This window comes from Colias croceus, chromosome 5, assembly GCF_905220415.1.
Source record: "Colias croceus chromosome 5, ilColCroc2.1".
Lineage (NCBI taxonomy): Eukaryota > Metazoa > Arthropoda > Insecta > Lepidoptera > Pieridae > Colias > Colias croceus.
Genome location: NC_059541.1, coordinates 10,955,347 through 10,979,219, shown reverse-complemented (window position 1 = coordinate 10,979,219; position 23,873 = coordinate 10,955,347). Strand labels below are relative to the sequence as shown.

The 23,873-nt window shown below is 33.2% G+C and overlaps 1 protein-coding gene across 1 annotated transcript in view; it reads left to right on the top strand.

Moving 5' to 3' along the window:
• Window positions 1–23,873, top strand: part of LOC123691758 (cholecystokinin receptor-like) — a 124,089-nt gene that overhangs the window by 18,052 nt on the left and 82,164 nt on the right. Inside the window, exons 2-3 of the mRNA XM_045636305.1 lie at window positions 5,950–6,201; window positions 17,951–18,065. Of these exons, the coding sequence (XP_045492261.1) occupies window positions 5,956–6,201; window positions 17,951–18,065 (361 nt within the window). The 5' untranslated portion in view covers window positions 5,950–5,955. The remainder of the gene's footprint in view (window positions 1–5,949; window positions 6,202–17,950; window positions 18,066–23,873) is intronic.

Sequence of the window (23,873 nt, the reverse complement as noted above, 5' to 3'; positions counted from 1 at the left end):
TAAGTTTCCTGAACATTAAACCGCTGAACGGAATTGCATAAATTATGATAAAGGGATAGATAGCCCTAGGAAAAGAGTTTCTTTTTGTCATAAAATATAATCTAATGAAGCTTGAAAAGGGTTAGAAATTTAGGCTGTCGCACTAAAATGTATTAAATATAGTAAAAAAACACGTGCCTGATACTTTCATGAAATACAGTGCGACATAAAAGAGATGAAATTAATTAATTTTGAACTAATTTTTTTTTCATTATCTGGCAACCCTGAATTATCAATGCAGCTGTCAAGTTGAATAAAAATTTGTTGTTTATTTGGTGAAGTTGAGATAAAATTGTTATTTTAAACAAGAAATTTACTCAAAAAAGGAGAAATCATGAAAAAGGTTAAACGAAGCGGTGTCCGTGATGCCATATATAAAGTTTTCATTCGGTGTTTCTCATAATTTCAAGCTGAAAAACGAGAAAAATATTTGGAAAACGTTTACAGACGTACAGCAGATTATACCGGTGAGATTCCATTTATTTTTGCTCAGTACTACGTAAAATAGAATATTCCATTAGTGACGAGTGTTTAATGTACGTATCTATGGCGATTATTACGTTTTTGAAATTTAATTTGAGGTTATTTGTATGTAAACAAAAACTAGTTTTTATAGTGCGACCAGCACAATTTGAGTCAAGAAGTTATATGCAATCCAACCAGCCTTAAATAGTATAGTGATAACTATTTTCATACAGCTATCTATGAATCCTTACTTGCTACTTACCTAGAGTGGACGCAGGAATCCAAAGTGAGTCTTGGCCTCCGACATAAAAAAAATAGTTTTAAGCTACTAAATTAATATGTTAAATGTACTATTTGATTTAATTCATCGTAATTCGTTTGTTATAGTGGTTTCTGAAAGCACAGTACGCAGGATAGTGGAGCAAGGGAGTAAAAATGAAGGAGAATATCTACAAAAAATAAATAAAAATATCTAGTTTTCAAATCACCTTGTTTTTTTTACCTGACGGACCCAGAAGGAGCGTAATGTGTTTGAGGCTTGAGCCTTAGGTTTGAGCTGTATGTATGTATGTTTGTTTGTTCGTATGTTTGATTCTATGTGCGCCTCTGCAGTCTAAATGGCTTGACCGATTTCTATAAACTAATTCCAAATACATTTAAGTAAAATTTGACCTAGGTAGGTCATTTAAAATACTATTGTATTTTTGTCTTAAATTTACACGATGATAAATGAAACAACTTTAAATCGCGGTATTTATTACTTTTTATTTTTTTGATTTTTATTCTATAGTATCAAGATTGCTTGCGTCGCAGTATCAGTGTTGCTATATGAGCGACGGTGGCGCCCTCATTTTTTGTCATCTCTTTTGTGTCGCACTGTAATTGTAATGTCGACGGTCCTTGATAAGCGTTTAAAATTGTAATTAAATGGTTCCGTTAAAAGTGGGTCAAAATCGTGCCTAAAGGAAAGGTTACATGTTACATTACAAACATACAAGTGAAGCTAAGACATTGCTTACTACCAAATTTCAATATTCTGTATTCACGGTAAAGCATTCTGTAATATGTAGGTTTTGATTGCAAATGTCGAAATATTATGTGAAAATATGCATCATAAACGGCTGTATCTTTTGATTGCATTGGTTCATAAATTTGATATTTTGCAGCTTGAGCAGTAGACTTAATTATATTCAGATAATAAATAATAAAGAAATTCATACTTCTGTAATAGAATATTTTAATAATTCTATTATTGGCGCCAGGTGTGACCTTGAAACGAAATCGACTCTCGACAGACGAAAGTAGGTACCACATTAAAACTTCGAGATTGTAATTTTTGGGTGAATAATTTTATATATTATTTATTGCTAAATTACGTTCTTCGCTTCTGAAAATTAAAAATGGTTGCTACTTATCTTTGTTGTGAAAAAAAAATGTTGCATTTTTTGTTACTATTGATGATTTTAATCGTAAATGATTTAATTTACGTAATAACGATGGACACACGTGTAGAATTCCCTAGAAATTTGTCCAATTTCGTTTAGGTAGTTAATAAATTTCTGGATACTGGGTAATAACAGAAATGCGAACAGACAGGCAAAAATGGATTCCTCGAATAGGTACGTTGCAAATTACGTTAGGTTGTTCTGTAATATATTTTATGTAATTATTTTGATGTTCAATACCTAAATTAATATTCATAGCATACCTAGTAGGTACGTAAGTAGTAATTAATGTAATTACATCAGAAATAAAATAACTAATTTAGAAACAGAACTAACTTTGATATTTTTCGGTAAAAGAAATGAGTTTTAATCATATTACTCTGCTAAAATCATTTTAATATCTGACCAGAACTTGGTCAAAGGAACGACTATTCAAAATGTAAGCTGATTAGGCCTTTGGTTATCACTATACTTTTAGCAAAAAATACCTATTAATTTATTTTTAGGTCGGGTAAAGTAGGGATTATCTCATTCTTGTATAAAATTATATCATGTCATAATAATAAACCGTAATTGTTTTAAGCGCTTTAGTGGAGGTCAGTGGACTTGCGTACCAAATGCTTAGTACAATGTATATTAAATTTAAAAATAGCTATATTATAATATTTGTTAACCGACTTCAAAAAAAAGGAGGAGGTTATCAATTCGGCCGGTATATTTTTTTTTATGTATGTACACCGATTACTCCGAGGTTTCTGAACCGATTTACGTGATTCTTTTTTTGTTCGATGCGGGATGGTGTCGAATTGGTCCCATAAAAATTTTATTCGGATAGGCCCAGTAGTTTTTATTTTATGAGCATTTTTGTCTGTAGGTATTTGTAAATTTTGCAAGTGCAAGTTTGAAGTCGGTTGTTTTTAACGCAGTTATCACTTGTTATGTTATTTTTTCACTAGTCCTTCAGAATATAACAAATTGTGATAAGCTGATATTTGTTCCCAAAATACCTTTCTGATCGGAAAATTGGTTATTTTAGGCCGATTGTTAAGTCCCTTTAGATAAATTATTCATTCTTCACATCTTCAGGTGGGTAGATAATATGTGCCTACTCACTGGGAACTAATCAAATGATAAGGAAGGAGCCATTATATTATATAAAAATGCCATCATTATTTTGTCAATATATTGGTATTTTGTATGGAATAGTCTACTTTTATTGAAAATAAAAAGATTTGAACAGGTGTACGTAACCTTTTAGTTTGTGAACTAACTGAAATAAAACACATAATAAATTTAAAACTGCATCAAAACAATTTCTCCACATATTAGAAATAAGCTTTCTTTGCGTAACGGTACAATTACAATAACTTTGGTGCCTGTAGTATGAAAAAGAGTCATGAAATAAAGGAACAAGGGCCAATAAGTTTTGCAAAATCAAATATATTTGATATTACACTTAAATAATAAAAAAAAAATCAAATTATAACGATTTAAAAAAATGATAAGAATAAATAATTCGGTTTACAATCCATACTAATATTATAAATGCGAAAGTAACTCTGTCTGTTACTCAATCACGCCTAAACTACTGAACAAATTTTCATGAAATTTGGTATGGAGATAGTTTGGTACCTGGGAAAGGACATAGGTAGGCTACTTTTAATCCCGGGAAAATGACGCAATCGCGGAAATCCCACGGGAACGGGAACTATGCGGGTTTTTCTTTGACTGCGCGGGCGAAGCCGCGGGCGGAAACCTAGTAATAGATAAAATAAATATTAGTCTTACCTACTACGTACCTAGGTATGTAGTAGGTAAGTTAGGTAGGTAGTAAAAAAAAAGTTCTATGTAGGTATTCGTTTTAACTTTTAAGGTAAACAAGCATTTGATATAGTTATGTATTTATACTGACACTTATACAGTGAAGAAAATATTCTATTTCAGCTTCTAGGTAAACTTTTATTTGTCAAACCAAGACTCTATTTTATTAATTGTCTCCAGAGATCAACGGTTCAACGCTCACACTATAAAAAGGAGTCTACGTGTAAAATGTATTTAACTGCGTAAAAATTTATAAGTAAAATCTTTCAAAGTAAAGTCTTATAATACCTCAGCTGTATTTTTAAGCTATTGCATAGCTTCTATCGCGGGCCTTGAGCGCGGGGACCGAATCGAGAAATTCCGCAACGAAAAACCTCACGCTCCCCACTCCGACAGGCTCGGATGCATGCTATGCAATAGCTTTACCGCGGCAGTCCCCGAGTGCCACACTTCTTTTTTTTTATGTATTAGCGGGCAAACGAGCTGGCGCGTCATCGGATTAATGCGATGATTGGCGCCGCCCATAATCACCCACAAGACCTGTACGGTTGCAGGTGTGTTGCCGGCCTTTTAGGGAAGAGTACGCTCTCTTTTTGAAGTAACCTAAGTCGTATCTGTCCGGAAATGCTGAGCTATATTATGCATCTTTAAAAAGTTGTTGAACACCTTTCAATAATAATCAAAACCCGCTAATGAACAAGTTAAAAGAAAACTTCCGCCTTAACTTACGACTTTCGTTTTAATAAATAAAGGCGCCTTATCCATGAAAAAGGTAATAAATCCTGTGCCTCGCAACGGGATATTTGCGAAGTTCAAACGTTTCGCTTCATAAATTATATATATATTTGATCAAATACGTATGAAATTAAAAGACGTTGAATTTCCTAACAATTTCCTTTTAGCTTTGTCCGGAATTGGGTCGTATCAGGAAATTACCTTCATTTTAAGTATGGTGAAATGTGGGTGAATAAGTAAAACAAATTAATTTTATGGACAGTTATCTAGTACTAAATAATTATCTATAAAGAGTTTGTTTATTTGAACGCGCTAATCTCAGGAACTACTAGTCCGATTCGAAATTTTTTCGTTGTTTGATAGCCCATTTATCGAGGAAGGCTATCGTATTATCACCAGACGTATTATCACGCTAAGACCAACAGGAGCGGGGCAATGCGAGTAAAACCGCGGACCGCTAGGCTATGATGGATGCTTAAGTACATAATTAGTAAGAGCGCTAAAGTTATAGAAATAAACAAAATTAAATGCCTTTAATTTTCAGCAAAATAAATTAGTTATGACCTAAAACAAAATTTAAGTATTCTGGCTAACCTCCGCAAAAACTGGATATTTTTTTGACACGCTTCATACTCATCATCAGCCCATATACGTTCCCACTGCTGGGACACGGGCCTCCTATGAGGGTACAGGCCATAATCCACCACGCTGGCCAAGTGCGTGTTGGCGGATGACACATGTCGTCGAACTTTTTTTAATTCTTCGACATGTCGGTTTCCTCACGATGTTTTCCTTCACCGTTCGAGCAGTGGTGATGTTACAACATGCGCAGATAAATTGAAAAATCAATTTATTTCCTGCGCGCTCGCCTGGTCTCGAACCACGGACTTATCGATTCGAAGTCCGAGGTCTCACCACTGAGCCACCACTGCTCATATTAAATAGATTTTATATTAATGAAACTATGTTAGATATTTTTATTATGCGTATATACCAAGATGATCTCTAACGTGGGCGTAGACACGAGGTTACTGTTAGTTTACTGGAGCACTGGAGTCACGTTTTAAAAGCTTTTAAATTCGTGTCTGACAGATAACGACTAACAAGGGTGTTAGAGATCCTTCTATAACAAGATTCTATTATAACACATGTAGGTATTAGACTATATTTTATTATTATGATGGCTACAAAATATTTAAGCCTTGTAGAGCCTTGAGTATCTTATCAATAATTTATGACGAGTTAATTCATTATAATAATATATTTATACGTTTTTTTACAGAATTCCTTTAAATGGAAAAACTGATCGAAATAATTACATTTTACAAAAAGTCTTTACTACAGAGTAGTTCGTTTGTACTACATAGCGCTGTACCGAAATGTACAAAACATTTTTTTAGACGCAGATCCGATAGTTACCTAACAGACTTTTCGTTTGTTCCAGATCAAAATGGAGCCGAACATAACACTTCTGTTCAACATAAGTTCGCTCCTGATGCGTGACGTCACTTCTAGCGTGTCATCGGTGATTGCAGTGCGAAATAAGAACGTGTCAAACGCGTATGAATGGCGGTTCGTTTTGCCGCCATACTTCTTGATTTTTCTGCTGTCTATATCCGGTAATTGCTTGGTGATAGCAACCCTGACGAGCAATAGACGGATGCGGACTGTGACGAATGTGTATTTGTTGAATTTGGTGAGTACTATTTTATATGGGAGAGAAAATATTATATGGTCGATGTTTTTATTCCATCAAACTACTAGGAAAAGAGACCTATGGTATAAGAATGTGAGAAATAATTTGTATTCGAAAATGTCTTATATTAATAGCTAATACATAGGTAAATAGTGGAAAGGTCTTTTTTTTTTTGTTTAAAATAATATTTTCACCAGCAGAATGCTATATGATTCTTCAATGTTATGTGTTTCAAGTTATGTATTTCATGTACATTTGATAATATTAATCATTTTGTAGTATATAACAATGATAATATTCTGTAAGTATATCTATACTATAAAAATGAATCGCAAAATGTGTTGGTAAGCGAACAACTCGAGAACGGCTGAACCGATTTCGTTAATTATTTTTTTATAATATTCCTTGAAGTACGAGGATGGTTCTTATGGAGAGAAATCGTAAACATGTACCACGGGCGAAGCCGGGTCGAACCGCTAGTTTCAAATAAATACATATAACTAATATTAGTTGATAGTTATTTCACTAATATACGAAAAACGGAAGCATGACTGACATAATTATTATAGTGATAACTGCGTTAAAAACAACCGACTTCAAACTTGCACTTGCAAAATTCACAAATACCTACAGACAAAAATGCTCATAAAATAAAAACTACTGGGCCTATCCGAATAAAATTTTTATGGGACCAATTCGACACCATCCCGCATCGAACAAAAAAAGAATCACGTAAATCGGTTCAGAAACCTCGGAGTAATAAAGTGGCATCAAAATTATGTGACGAAAATGTTACAGCAAATAATTGTGATAACCTCTCGAAGCATAAATATGTGACGTCACCTAGGAGGCAATAATATCTGACACAATTTTATATTTCTGTATTGTAAAATATAATTGATTCCTCACAAAAAGCATAAATATGTGACACTAGCTTTCCGCCCGCGGCTTCGCCTGCGTTTTCACAGAAATACCGCATAGTATCCGTTCCCGTGGGATTTTTGGGATAAAACCTATCCTATTTGTTAACCCAAGTTAATCTTTATATGTCTGCTAAATTTCATTGTAATCGGTTCAGTAGTATTTGCGTGAAAGAGTAACAGACACATCCTCACAAACTTTCGCATTTATAATAATAGATTAGTAGGATAAAATTGGATAGGATTTTAAAAAGGCGAAACGTTTTTTATTGAATTAGTGTTTTGTATTTTGCTGGGGTAAGAATATGAACAAAAGACACATTATATTTTGTAAATATTTTTTATTTAAATGAAATTACGATAATTTATTTAAATGAAATATGTTAACTTGCCATAATTTTCGATACTCAATAAAATAATAGTAATATTATAGGTAAAAGAAAATGAATAACGGAGCAATCGTGTCAAAGGTGTCAAACGCCGCTAACGTCAAATATAACAAAACAATTTCTAAATAATACACGAAGGTTACACTGAACCTTCAAATAAAATAGATCTACCCAAGTGGGTACTGTGGTACGGTGTGGTACGGTGGGTCACTCTTGAGTCATGTTTATAAGCTGTTTTCAAGGGTTATCACGAATCGTCTCGAACGCAGGTTAGATGACTTCCAGCCTCCCGAACAAGCCGGTTTCCGTAAAGGCTTTAGCACCATAGACCACATCCACACGCTGCGGCAAATTATACAGAAAACCGAGGAGTATAATTTGCCACTATGCTTAGCGTTCGTGGACTATGAAAAAGCCTTCGATTCGATCGAGACCTGGGCCGTATTAAGGTCTCTCCAGCGGTGCCGTATTGACTATCGGTACATCGAAGTATTGAGAAGCTTGTACGAACACGCCACAATGTCAGTCCGAGTACAAGATCAGTGCACAAAGGCAATCCCATTGCAGCGCGGTGTTAGACAAGGCGACGTGATCTCGCCCAAACTTTTTACCGCTGCTTTGGAAGATGCCTTCAAACTGTTGGAATGGAAAGGACTTGGCATCAATATTAACGGCGAGTACATATCTCATCTTCGTTTTGCCGATGATATCGTAGTCATGGCAGAATCCCTGGAAGACCTTAATGCAATGCTCGATGACCTCTACAGAGTTTCACAACAAGTGGGCCTTAGCATGAACATGGACAAGACGAAAATCATGTCAAATGTCCATGTTGTGCCCTCTCCAGTCTCTGTTGGAAACTCTACTCTCGAAGTTGTTGACGAATATGTCTACCTAGGACAAACCGTCCAATTAGGCAGGTCCAACTTCGGGAAAGAGGTCAATCGTCGAATCCGACTCGGATGGGCAGCGTTCGGGAAGTTACATAACATCTTTTCATCCAAAATCCCTCAGTGCCTGAAGACAAAAGTCTTCGAGCAATGTGTGTTGCCAGTGATGACATACGGTACAGAAACGTGGTCTCTAACCCAGGGCCTTGTGCACAAGCTCAGCGTCGCTCAACGTGCTATGGAAAGGGCTATGCTCGGAGTTTCCCTACGTGATCGAATCAGAAATGAGGAGATCCGTAGGAGAACCGGTGTCACCGACATAGCTCGCCGGATTAGCACGCTGAAGTGGCAATGGGCTGGGCATATAGCCCGCAGAACCGATGGCCGTTGGGGCAGAAAGGTTCTCGAATGGAGACCACGTACTGGGCGACGAAGCGTGGGACGACCACCCACAAGATGGACAGACGACCTGGTCCGAGTGGCAGGGAGCCGCTGGATGCAGGCCGCCGGTGACCGGTCGTGGTGGAAAACCCTGAGGGAGGCCTTTGTCCAGCAGTGGACGTCCCACGGCTGAAACGACGACCCAAGTGGGTATTCATATAAGTATATGAATACTTTAATTTTGTCATGATATGATATCCTTCTAATATTATAAATGCGAAAGTTCGTATCATGTAAGGATGTTTGTTACTCTTTCACACAAATAAAAGGCAAAACAATGGAATTTGGCACACACATAGAAGGTAACTTGGATTAACGCTTATGAGAGCTTTTATCCTGGAAATCCCACAGGAACGGAAACTATGCGGGTTTTTCTTTGAAAACGCGGGCGAAGCCGCGGGTGTTAAGCTAGTAGGATATAATATCTAGACATACAATATGAAAGAAGAAGAAAAGAATCATGGGCTAGTATGAAAGTGCGCGTACGTAGCGACGCAACTCCCCATAGAGTTTATGGGAGAGACAAAATAGTTGCGGAGACAAAAGTTGCTCTTGCGCGCTAGCTCTATGTAACTTATATTTTACTTTAGTTACGTAGGTATGTTTCATGCATAAATATGTATAGAACAATTGTTTGAATTGTATGCATTTGTACGGATTCATTATTTACAAAACTACACAAATACACTTACAATTGGTTCAATACTTTTATCTTTATTGGCAATTTGGTTTAATGGTAATAAACAGTTGTGTTAGTTTTGGTATTGCTTTAAGTTTTAACGTTCAAATAGTATCAATATGAAATCGGATTCGTAGAAGATATTTGGGATTAATTGAATTAATTTCCAATCTCTTAAAATGTTTAATTTATTACAATGATATGTAACTTGTTTATTGATAACTCTATGATATAATAATATATACTCTATATTATTTAAAAAACTCTATAAAAATAGTTTTAATTCTAACCCTTCATGACATTCGTAAAAAGTTTCTTTTCTTTGATCTGATCTCATCTAAACTGCACTAAGAAATAAATGATAATATTGGGCCTGAACCCCAATCTATTGTAACATATTAATGTATGAATTTAAATAAAGATTTTATTTATTTATTTATTTAATATAATATTATGTTCGTCGAAAGTTACATGACCAAAACTGAATTAATTTTAATAATTTATTACTAAATACATCCGAATCGAACCTCTTTATAAAATTGCAATATTTTTTATAATATAAGTTGACAATAAAATTATGCTAGTACCTTAATATCTTGAAATTGAAGCTTTTAATAAATACACTTAAACTTTACATCTAACATACATAACATAATATAGATCTTTAGAAAACTAAAAGTTGCTCCAACAATCTAAAATTGCAACTTAAAGTTTTAAGTTTAAAACTACTTGTATAGAATTTCTCTTTTAATTATTTAACACAAAGAACATGACACGTACGTTGTAAATGCAACTTTGCACTTGATCAAAGCTTTCTTCCACGTATGAAGATAAATATTATATTATATTAAAGTATACGGTGTTTTATTATATTTACGATTAAGCTCTTGTAAATAAATTTTAGATAAATTGATATTGAATTCAGAAAATGAGAACTGTTTCAGATTTTAAAATTATAATAATTTGGTCATTATTCACATCACAGATTTTAGTGCAATATCAGTTTCAGATTTTAGAGAATTATTCTTCAAATCACAATGGTTCTTTAGTCACTTAACTACCTTATACTGACCCTTTTATTAGAAATTTTTAAACTAATAAAATAATACACGAGTTCAATCTTTTGTAATAATTCTATGAACTAAAATAATGGTTTGAATCTGATACTATTTACTCTTCCGAGTATACAATTCTTATAATTATTTCTGTTTCTATATAACTTTCTCACCTCAATAATATAAGATGCGATATATAAGAAACAGTCTTACATAAATATTGATAGAATCGCCCCACATGCCATATTACAAGGCGTACAAATTGTAGGATAGAAAAAGCCAGTACAAATAGACCGGGAGATACTGACACAAAATTTCGATTCATTTTTAACAGGATGGCGGTTCTACAGGGGTCTTAGTACGCAATGACAAAAAGAAAAACGATGGTGTGAACGCTGGTACCGGCGGCTTAGTCGCGTGGGCGTTAGTCGAACTCGTCGGAAAAATAGCGAAAGTCAAACGATTAGTAGAACCGCCCCTGTAGAACCGCCATCCTGTTACAAATGACTCGAAATTTTGTGTCAGTATCTCCCGGTCTAAAAAACATCACAGATTTCAGACAACTGTCGAGATAAAACCAACATGTATAGAATATCAAATAATTTTCCGTACATATTTCTTTACTCCCAAAAGAGCAATAGAAAAGGGCATTCTCCCTTGTTGAAATACCTTTTGTGATCTGCCAAAATCTGCCAAAATTCTTTTTTATTTCCTTGTGACGATAGGACGTGACCGTAATATTTTAAAAGCAATCAATCTTATACTTCCTCATTCATATAGCTATCTATACTATAATATTTTTAATGCGACTGTCTTTTGCGCTTTAAACGCTAAACTACAGCACCGATTTCGATGAAATTTGACGAACATACAGATTATTTTTTTACGAAGGTTTTTTTCTCAAGGTATTTATTGTCCGCGGAAATAAACGTGAGGCATAAATGTTTAAATAAGTAAGCCTTTTTTTGTGAAAATAAATATATTTTGATTAAATTTTATTATCTAAATATGGTTAGATCAATAGAACAACATATAGACAGATACGTAACCTTAAAATATAGGTAGGTTTTAAGTCACTGTACGTAAAGTCACATCACTAAAAGCAGCAATTAAGGGGAGTCCTTTCAGCGAAGCGGAGTAAAATTGGTTTGCAAGATCAAATTTTTCATGTATTTGCAATTATATGACGCTTCTAGAAAAAATAATCAATACACTTAAAGATATTTCCTAAAAAGTGTGCTAATTTGTTACACAACCACGTGTATTTTGTTCGATCATATAAAATCATAAAAATAGGCTAAAATAAAGATCGAAAACGAATTATTTATTAATGAAAGGAGATTGCCCAAGTGACTATGGCACTTGGTATCGCAATCAAACTTATTGTGTCAAGATGAAATATAGCTCAATTTGAAGCTTGATGTTAGTACTTTTAGAAACGATTAAAGTTTTTATGTAAATAAGCCGCAGTTCGCGACAATAAAAATAAAACAAAAGTTTTATTCAACGCTTCAAAAAAATACTTTATCGAGTTTAAACTAACGATGAACGTTAAGTTTTACATTTATTACATAGGTAATATTTTAATTTACAAGATAAATGTGAAAAGTAAATCGTAATAAACATTATTTCAAAATAAATAACGTCGAACAATGCGTCGAACACATTCATTCAACTATGACATATGACGCAGGACGCTTGCAAGAGAGATAGATATATGTGTCAAAACAAAAACTTTTACTTTTATTTCTATTTATTCGGTATAATTACGACTTAATAGTGATAAATATGATCATTATAAATACAAATAGGAATTAACAATATCACGAACACGTGACACAACTAGTATTTTACCGATTCCATACGTGGTCATACATGTTTCAAAAGAATAACTTTTACTATAATTTCAATTTATCCGGTATAATTAAGACTTAATATTGATACATATGACCATTATAAATACAAATAGGAATTAACAATATCACGAATACGTGGCACAACTAAAATTTTACCGATACCACCCGTGGTCATTCTCCTTTCTGATTTTGGAAATAATTTTTATATAAGGATATGTATTTTGATGTACTGCAGAAAACGTGCTAAATTTTGGTTTTCTACTGAAGCCCTGTAATTATTAAATACATATTATATCTCAGAACTTAACTTTGCCCAGCGTTTTCTTTACAAACCGCGCTGCCCGCTACCCCGCCAGTCCTGATCAGGCGCTTGCTAACGTAGGACCTGTGTCAAATTATCTCCGCTCGATTTTAAGTTTTGAGTAAAGATAAATTATTGAAAATGGGTAACAAAACAAACAAAATTCGGAAGAAAGCAGTGTCAGTATCACAAAAAAGGACAGGAAAAGAGAACTAGTATGTAAATTGAGTAATATGATAAAAACGTGGTTACTTGATGCCACAGAATAAAAATATCAGTTGGTCATAAAGTTTCACCTCGTATGCTTTTATTTCAAAACGATAAAAGCTGCGTTACTGTGAAATAAGAGTTTAGTTTATAATAATTTGTTTTATATATATAATACTAGTGGTCCGCCCCGGCTTCGCCCGTGGTACATATTTCGCAATAAAAGGTAGCCTATGCCTTTTCTCGGGTATCAAAATATCTCTATACCAAATTTCATGCAAATTGGTTCAGTAGTTTAGGCGTGATTGAGTAACAGACAGACAGACAGAGTTACGTTCGCATTTATAATATTAGTATGGATTATTATTACGTAATTGGTGTATTATTTGCATAATTTTGGGGTATAATTATTAATTACAGTTGTTTATTTTAAGGAAAAAAACAATAATGATTATTTGTTAAAAAATAATTGATAATAGTCAAATAATAATGATTATTGACTAATAATAATTATTAATCACTACAGTAAAAGTTCCTTATTGGCGGGGTATATGTTCCATAAAATATATGCCTCGAATACAGAAACCGTGAATACGGAATGGTAATTATTATATGGGATTATAGGTTCTACGTTATACGTTCCTAGGTGACGATTGAGATTTTTTTCGTGTCTCATTTTTTTTAGTTGACATTATAAATTTATAAACTAGGAAGAGTGCAGTAGACGTTACTCGATCACAATTATTTTTGTAACGAATGTGAAAGACGAAACCTATAAAACACGCAAAGCGGCTTTTACTATAAACGGAACTACATTTAAAAATATACTTTATTTATTGAGTTATAAGGTTGCTTCCATTCTGTTTATTTACATTCTCAAAAACATCAATCGCGGCAAAGGCGGCTTGCGACAAAGGCGGCTTGGGTCAAAGGCCTCGGCGATATCATTAATTAACAACATAATATTATGTACTTTAGGCTAACTTGTAATAAGATCTATTTTACTTTCTTATTAGTCCATTTGACAAGGATATTGTGTTAGATACCTATTGGAATAATTTTATTATTATGTATGTACTTATTAAATCCGCGAATAAAAAAATTTTTAGTCGCGAATATAGAAATTGGGTCGCATTTTTTTAATTCCCGAATAGTGAAAACGCGAATAAAGGAAGCGCGAATAAGGAACTTTTACTGTATAATAGATGATAATAGTTAGTTCATAATCATTGTTATTATAGTTCATTGAAAAGTTACATTTGGGGTTGCGTTTTTTAGGAGGACGCATTTTATTTTTTTGATGTGTAGGGGGGGTTAGTGTGAAGCTATCACCAAGTTTGTGGGGTCGCCACCCTTGTCCCACGGCCGCCATCTTAAAAATAGCGCATAATATGGTTTTTATGATATATCTCTTAAACTATTAATCTGATAAAAAAAAATTGTCAACATTATTTGTTGCAAATTAAATTTTCTACAATTTTGGTCCAGTAACTTTTTGTCATAGAACTATAAATAAAAATGTTATGAGTGAAAATGTTCAGAAATTAGCGATATTTATATTTTTCAATAAAACTTTTTTTTTTATAATTTTACGAAGAAATAATATCAGACCATTTTTGTAGATTGTTGTAGTATTGTAGTTATATTGTAATACACGCGCTCTATACTATTCTAATATAATACTCTAAGCTTCTACTGGTAGCAGCAAGTAATATTTATTAGTTACACCAAGTACTTCCATAATTATGTTGTGCTAATTAATAAATTCCTGGTACCTACTTATCTCAGTTTATAAAGTTGTAAATGATTTCTTTATTTACTTTTATATTTACAATCTGACACAAACACTTTTACATTGCTTACATAATAAAAATTGATCACAATTTACTTTTGATATAAGTATTTTACACTGTGGCATAGCGCTAACGTTACGAAAAACAAACGACGCGAGGAGCGCGAGGAGCGCGTGTCACGCGAACGGCCCCGCACACCTCACCTCCAATCTTGCCTCGCGTTGAAATACCTCGCGTTAAAATGTTTTTTGTCATGCAACTCAATCATTAGTATATTTTATAATGTTAAGTAATTTTATTTGACCGTCTAGGTCATAAAGTAATCACATAGGTAATCTAGATGTAGATAAAGCAAATTACTTCAATTTTTTTCATTCATAGAATATGTAAATAATTAAATCAAACCAAATACCTACAGGGTTAGTTTTCAATGACCGGCCAAATTTTCAGAAATGGTTCAGAATCGATAACATTTTAGATCTAATGAAAAAAAACGTTTTTTTTTTAAATAGATTTCATTCCGGTCCGCCACTAAAAATCGAACGTTAACAAAAGCACAATTCAGTTCAACAACCTAGATAGGTAGAAGTTAGCACACACATAAATTTGGCGATGCGCGCACGCACACAAATGCATTGATTCTGGCGGTGTTTACGATTTAGGAAATTTTTAAAACATTTTCAAATGAATGCTATTATTTTTATTTTATTTTATTCGACAATAATGTTTCAAATGTACCTTTGGTTTAATATCTAGATCTTAATTTTAAATTTTGGCTGGTCATTGAAAACTAACCCTGTATAACTCATAATATAGGTTAGGTGCAATTACATTTTAGAAATTTTCAAACTATAAAATTAATCGAATTACAATTAATATTGTCATTATTTTGCCATCTTGAAAGTCAATTTATATAACTTTGTTATTTTAAGTCCAAGTTGTAAAATTCAGCTTAACTTACTTAAAAAAAAATTAAGGTTTTTATTGGACGTTTAATATATACAACGAAAACTGTTTCAATGTATAATAAACTGTCCTTAAAATATAAATTTACAACCAAATTTCTTACCGACTTCTTCACCCATGAAGGTTATCCTTTTCAAAATAATTTAATTTTACTTTTCTATCTTCTAGTAATATGGCTGTACCAGATTGCAAAAGATAATTTTAACCTATGTTCTGTTATAGCTTATGTTTAATTTAATTTTTTTCATAAGTATAACAGATTGTGGAAATATGTTATTGGTATACATAAATGTATTTTCCTTCTTTCTTTTTCCTATTCTACTTTCTGCTTGTACTTTGTAGTAAGTGCGTTTAACGTGCGTTTATCCATTACAACACCAAGACTGAAATCTTTCACTTTTCTTATAATATGGATGTTGATAATTGAAGTTCTTGTAATTGTAAAGATCATGTGCCTGTTCAGGAAAATTGAAAGCAATATTGAGCCCCTACTACATCTGATCGATAGAATATAGTTACAATTTAGGTAAAACGTCTTCAAGCGTAGAGTGAACAGGTACCTTCTAGGGAAGCGCGTTCCATCTAAGACCACATCTCAGCTTAACATCAGGCGAGATTGTGGTCCAGCGCTTCCCTATTCCCAATAATAATAAAAAACGAGCTACTTGCCTCGCCTTCGCCCAATAATATAAAGTGAAAAAACTAAAACCCAACTACGACAATAACCGGCGCTGAAAAAGTATAAAACAAGATTTCAGAATACTGAACTGAACAAAGTTGCTAATGTAGTTGCAAGTAAATGGACACAGTAGACTCTACCAAGATGCCTTCGTTGTAAATTGACAATAATGTCATACAATACTATTCTGAAGTATGCAATATTCCACTATGTAAAGATAAATTTTCATGTTTGGAAAGGCGTAGTCACACGTTGTTGAAGTGCTACGGTAGATAGGTATATTATGTAACGTGTGACTACGCCTTTCCAAACATGAAAATTTATCTTTACATAGTGGAATATTGCATACTTCAGAATAGTATTGTATGACATTATTGTCAATTTACAACGAAGGCATCTTGGTAGAGTCTACTGTGTCCATTTACTTGCAACTACATTAGCAACTTTGTTCAGTTCAGTATTCTGAAATCTTGTTTTATACTTTTTCAGCGCCGGTTATTGTCGTAGTTGGGTTTTAGTTTTTTCACTTTATATTATTTGTACTATTTTGGTGTTAAAGTGTATTTGTGGGGCATAATATTAACAAAAGTTAAACTGATGAACTAATAAAGAAGCTATGGACGAAAAGATGTGAATTATATGCAATCAGCCCATGAATACAGGTAAAGTCACGAGCAAATGCTAGTAATATATATATATATATATTCAAAATGTACAAGGAAAGCGCTTTCAAATGATACCAAACACGGGATATTTATCTTAACTTTATTTTTTTACTCTGTATGTTTTGTCCAATAGAGGACGCCACATTAGATTTTGTGAAACCCCATATAGCCTATAACCAGCGGACAATTAAGACGCTTCTAATGATATGTCATTTGTCAAATTCTGATAAGTAGTTTAGACGTTACGAGGGAACAGATGAACATACATACATACATACATACATAGATACATACATACATACATACATAGCCTGACAAAATCATAACCCTCCTTTTGCTTTGCCGTAGTCGGGTAAAAAAAACCCTACTAATCAAATGCGAAAGTTTTTACGTTTGATTGTTTGTTTTTACTCCTTCACGCCAAAACTGCTGAACCTGAACACATAGGATAATCCCACGGGAAATATGCGTGATTTCCTTTTACTAAAGCTAGTCTAGAAGATTTTTTAAATCGTTAGAGCAGTTTTAATTTTTTTTACATAGTTACTAAATTACTATGTATGATATTGTAATATGATTGTTAATCCTCTAAAGATGTGGGATAAGCCTACTGCTGTTATCCAATTAGCATGCTTATCTCTTTTATATGACCTAATAGTTTCCTTTCTGAAGATTATACATATCTACGCCTTATAATATGGTTACGGCGAAAGTGTTTTTTCTTTCTTTCGCGTAGCAACAGAACAATTTTATGGTATAACGTTTCTATCTGCAGATAAGAGGCTACAGTGACACTAATTTTAAAGCGGTGCAATATCTAATTCCCATAGAAATTTTCTTAACTACGCAAACGAAACCGTGGGCGGTAAGCCAGTTTATTATATAACTAACATTACATTATATTTCAGGCAATATCGGATTTCCTGCTGGGCGTATTTTGCCTGCCTTTCACCTTGGTTGGGCAGATTTATAGAAGATTCTTATTCGGCGCTACACTGTGCAAGTTAATACCTTTTTTGCAAGGTAAGAATTTGTAGACCTCTTCGTAGGAAATATAATACATTGTAGAATAATATAAGAGCTAAAGCGTTTCATACATAATATTATATGTGCTACGAAATTATTCAAACTTACGTTATATATGACTTTGATATTTATATTATTAATTCCATCTAATTACAGTTATTATTCGATTATACAATCCCTAATAATGTTCTCTGACAGAATAGTTAATGTGGAACTGCTTAGCGTTATACAGGTATCCTTTTATCGATGTAATTAAATCACATAATATGTAAAAGGTAACTAACTATTTAACTATTCGAATATACGTAGGTCTAATATTCTGCTCAAGGAAATAATAATATATCCTCTAGAGCCTAACATAACAACAATATTTCATAATCAAATAAGAGAAACCAAGTGGACATTACGCAGATGTACAAAATGTTTCTCTGACATTCCCTTTAATGCAATTAGTCTTCTTTTACTTGTAAAATAGGTAATTATTAGTAAAATTATTTTCAAAAGAATGTCTACTTATAGTACGTCTTGATAGATTACATGGAATTTTCTCGTACATTTTAACGTAAAAGTAACAAATTGCAGAACGAACTGGGGTTGATTGATAAAGGTAAGGTCGCGGTTTCGAATCCCGCCAAACCACATTTTCCTTTCCATTTAAAGATACTTTAAAATAAGGAAAGTCCCATTTCTTAGATATCTATTAACAAAGACAAAAAATTAATTTATTAGCGGTGTCTATAAATGATATTCCTACATATATTAGAATACCGGTAAATTCCTAGTTGACAGGTTCCTAAAAAAATATTTAGCTACAACTTATAAGTAGACCCACATCAGTAATCTTCTTTATGAGTGTATTTGTATAATATAAGAAACTTGCTCCACTTCAGAATAAAGCATTATAACAAACTAGCTTTCCGCCTGCGGCATCGCCCGCGCAGTCAAAGAAAAACCCGCATAGTTCCTGTTCCCGTGGGATTTCCGGGATAAAACCTATCCTATTTCCCGGGGTAAAAAATAGCCTATGTCCTTTCTCGGGTATCAAAATATCTCTATACCAAATTTCATGCAAATTGGTTCAGTAGTTAAGGCGTGATTGAGTAACATACAGACAGACAGACAGACAGGGTTACTTTCGCATTTATAATATTAGTATGGATTTCAAGCTAATTAATGAATGGGAACATAATACAGATACGTGTATAATATCGTAAAGAAACACGCATTGTTTACAAACAACACTTGATACGCGGAGTTTACTACGCGTTGGTTCTAAAGAACAAACAACAAAGTTTGATATTTTCCTCTCGCTTTTCCTTATTAATTCAATTCAAGAAAATGTCGTTCACAATTATAAGCCTTTTTATATATTTTTGAAGAACAAAATATATTGGATTTTTTTGTGCGTACAGATTATATTATGACATTGTGTTACATAACACGATAAAATGTACTGAAAAATTGTTAAGTAAAAAAACACAAAAAAACACCATTCATTCATACCACAGTCGAGGGAAGAAGAAGGAAGGAGGTAATCAAAACTCGTTGTACCAAAACTGTTTTTGCCAGACGCCAATACTCAGCTAACTCAGTTTATATATATAATCATCTTAATAAATTATAAAACATTAATAGATTAACTTGTAGTGATTTAAAAACAAAACAATGAACTGGCTAAAAACACTAAATTATGATGACACAGAAAAACTCCTTGCTACGTCATGCACTGTGTAATTATTGTTTCTATATGAGTCGATACATATCAAACTCCGGTAAGTCCACTCCCCGCCAAAATTGAGATAACAATGGCGCCAATTTTGAATTGTAAAACTAAACCAGTCTGTACTTTTCAAAGTTAGGTAAGTCAATCGTATCTTTATTAAAATAAGGTTTAAAGTTAATTTTTTTTTTCAAACTCCGGTATGTCCATCGACAGTGGTTTATCAAACTCAGGTAAGTCCATTTCGACCAATCACAGCGCAGTATGGCACTAAAATGGCTGCCATTTCTCTCAATTTTGTTGAAGCTAACATGTGTGACCAATGCTTAGAAATCGTTTTAATTGATAAATGATGGAAGAAAACAGTTTTATTATAGAGGTGGTGGTTCTAGACAAAGCAAGGAAAAAAACAATACTAAAAGCTAAAACAGACAAGGCTCAGAAAACAGCTAAAAGATAAATGAAACTGACGCACAGCACACGCACAGTAGTTATTTCCAGCCATGAAGCCCAGGGCCGTACTGAGATTTTTTCAACCGTTTTGATTTATTGACCCCTTTCTTTGCCCAGCAGTGGGATGATAAAGGTTAATAATAATAATAATTTGTATCTTTTAATTTACATATTTTATTTTAATGTCCTATACTTACAACGCGACAAACTATCTACCCATTTCCACCACCTCAGTACGTCCCAAAACTGAGTTCTATCAAATCCCTGTAAGTCCATTAGAGATTTTTCAAATTCCTGTAAGTCCAAGACGATGTTTTTCAAAACCCGGTAAGTTTTGCTGGTATTTATCAAACGCCTGTATGTCCAGATTTAAATCTAATTTTGTGGCATAATCATCAAGTAATACATTTCTTTTTCTTCGTAAAAATAATTCTAATGTATTATATTATATCTGTCATAAATTATAAAGCTCCAAACATATTGTTTTTTTAAGTTATTAAAAATACCTCGATTCCCACATTTCTGTTAGAATGGACTTACCGGAGTTTGATATGTATCGACTCATATTATTTATTTAAATTTAATCATAATCATACGCTACTAAAATATATTAATTGCTATTAAAATCATTCACTCACAAACTCGTGCTCATACATAAACTGACAAATCTAAACACACACACATACACACCCACACACGCACACATGCGCCCACACACACGATACACAAACACATTACACACACACACGAATACACTCCACACTTAACTATTAATATTTTGTTATTTAAACAGTTTATTATTCTGATCTAGATAACCTATTTTAATTTAAGGAAGAGCGGGTCCTCCTGACACAGGTTTTATATTAAACTTACTAGGAGGGCCCTACTACTCCATATTGTATTGTATGAAATGAATAATAAAAAGTTAAAAAAAAAAAAAAATGTTAAGTATAACAACGTTACATTGTTTTATAACATTTTTCAGTACATTTTGACGTGATATCACAATGTTATAACACAATGTTATATAATCTGTACGCACCTTTAGATAGAAATTGTAAAAGTAAAAAACACCGCTTTGTGAATATTAAAAAAGCGAGACGTATAATCTAGAGCTCAAGAGATATAGTCATACAATCAAGATAATATTTAACTAGATGCTGATATCTAAAGTAACATAGGGAGGAACTTTAGATAGTTTCATTGTTTGTTTTGAAAGCAAGTTTGTTTGATCGAAAACTTCGGGGCGGATTTAGTTAATTCTAAATCCAGGAGAAAGGTTCATTATGCCTAAGTGAAGCTTTATCATTTTCAACCCGAATCAACCCGTACCCAATGCCGTGCCTGGTTATTAGATAATTTATGAACTAATTACATTTTAATTATTTACATGAAATATCAAATATACCTTTAATTATGAAATCAGATTTATCTGCTCACAATTCGGTATAGAACTCACCCATTATGTAATTATTCGTGAATAAAGTAATAATATATATATTTTATCAATTGGCTACTTCAATATGTGACGGACGCAATTATTCACTGAGACGAATTATTCACAGAAAACGAGATCGCGTGAAGAATCGTCCATTCTAACTTCTTGGAAGTTTTAATATTGAGAATTAAATTCTAAAGACTAGACTCCACAAAGGACGTATAGCATTTTAAAACTTTAATGTTTTCTATGAGCTTACGACGCTCAACTCGTTATAAATTCTGTTTATCAAGGAACAGTTTTGTACCATTATCTATATACGTTAATGATGCAAAACTAGCGACAAATGAACATTAATGACCTCTAATTAAAACGTATAGTTGTAGAGGATTGCTTGAAATTATCGCCCGGATATTTTAAACGTTTGTGTGGTCTTCACTAATTGTTCTTTGAATATCAAAGGTATCTTTGCATGGGAAATTGTTCTTCTTTATAAATTATTCTTTGTCAGCATTAACTTAATTTTAAAGACTAATATCTCTGTATTCCTTATAATATAAAATATTCTGTTTTGTAACCACATTGTTGATGGGTAGACAAAGTAGGATCATTTGTGTCTTGTGAATAGTGGGGCAACAAAAGTACGATTGCAATGTTATAACCACCCATGTAATAACTACTTAAATTAAAATCAAATTACTATATTTATCTTGAGTTGCTACAGATATGTATTATCAGATCCTATAAAATTATTTTTGAACTTTTTTCTTGTTCAAAAGAGAATTAAATACGTTTACTGAAAATTTTAGAAAAATGTTGAATTGGATTAATCAAATTAGCGTGATTTTCAAAGATAAATAAAAGTTTAAACCCAATTACTCGACAGAAAAGTTGTAATTATCATCATCATCATCATACGTTCCCACTGCTGGGACACGGGCCTCCTATGAGGGTACAGGCCCATAATCCACCACGCTGGCCAAGTGCGTGTTGGCGGATGACACAATATGTCGTCGAACTTTTTAATTCTTCGACATGTCGGTTTCCTTACGATGTTTTCCTTCACCGTTCGAGCAGTGGTGATGTTACAACATGCGCAGATAAATTATTGTAAACGAGAAGATAATGCAATTAAAATTGTTATTAATGTTTTGTAATAAAACGGTTTATAACCTTCAGAGTTATCCATAAATTATTATTAATCCGCGTACAATATTCTTTTATGTTTCATTTCACAATAATTCCTAATGTTTCGTAATCCGACGATTTATTAATGTTTCCTATAAATTATTCTATACCCAACATTATTTTATGTCCCATTCCACAAAATATTCTATAGAATAAATGTTTATAGATCAAGTATTAGAGGACTTGGTATTAATTTACGATACATTCATATTCAGAAAGGCCAATGACTTTGGGGAATAGCTGAGTCAACGTGATTGAAGGAATATTTTTACAATTTCCCTGTAGACTTAGGTCTTATTTGTAGAGTGACCAAATTATAGACGAACTCTCGTTTTGAATTTTAAACATTAGGGTGCATTTCCATCGAAGACGTGCGAGGATGCGTAACAAGGGATGTGTTTTAAAAGAACCAATAGAATCACTTCATTTACCTCGTTTCGCTCAGCACAGCTCTGGTGGAAACGGCTCAGCGGTGCTAAGTTTTGCGCATACAAAACAAGCGAGGGATGTGTGCGAGGTACATACCTCATACAACATTCGAACATTCGTTAGCTCATAATACATGTATTTTCATATTTTGAGCAATAGAAGTCATTTTACAGCTTATCAACGAATACTCGCACCACACATTTTCCTCGTACAGCTTAGGTGGAAGCCCCCACAATTTCATAGTACAGCTAGACATCCACCCACGACACATTTCTCTCGCACATCATTAGTGGCAAATCACCCTTACTGATTCAGTTTAAATTCATCACAAAGGGGAACTAGCGACCTAATTGTAGAGTTGAGTATCTGGTCTCGTTGGAGCGTAGCTTTGGTACCCATTAACAGAATACAGTGTGTTTGATTTAGCAGAGCATTCCTCAGTGCTTTATGTATCACTTGTATACACTTGGGAATTGCTGCATTCCTGTAAATACGTGTTCTTTTAGTGCCGTTAAGTTACAACCAATAAAACACCTACACAATTGCCGAATATTTCTGCATTGAAATTATCTTGCTA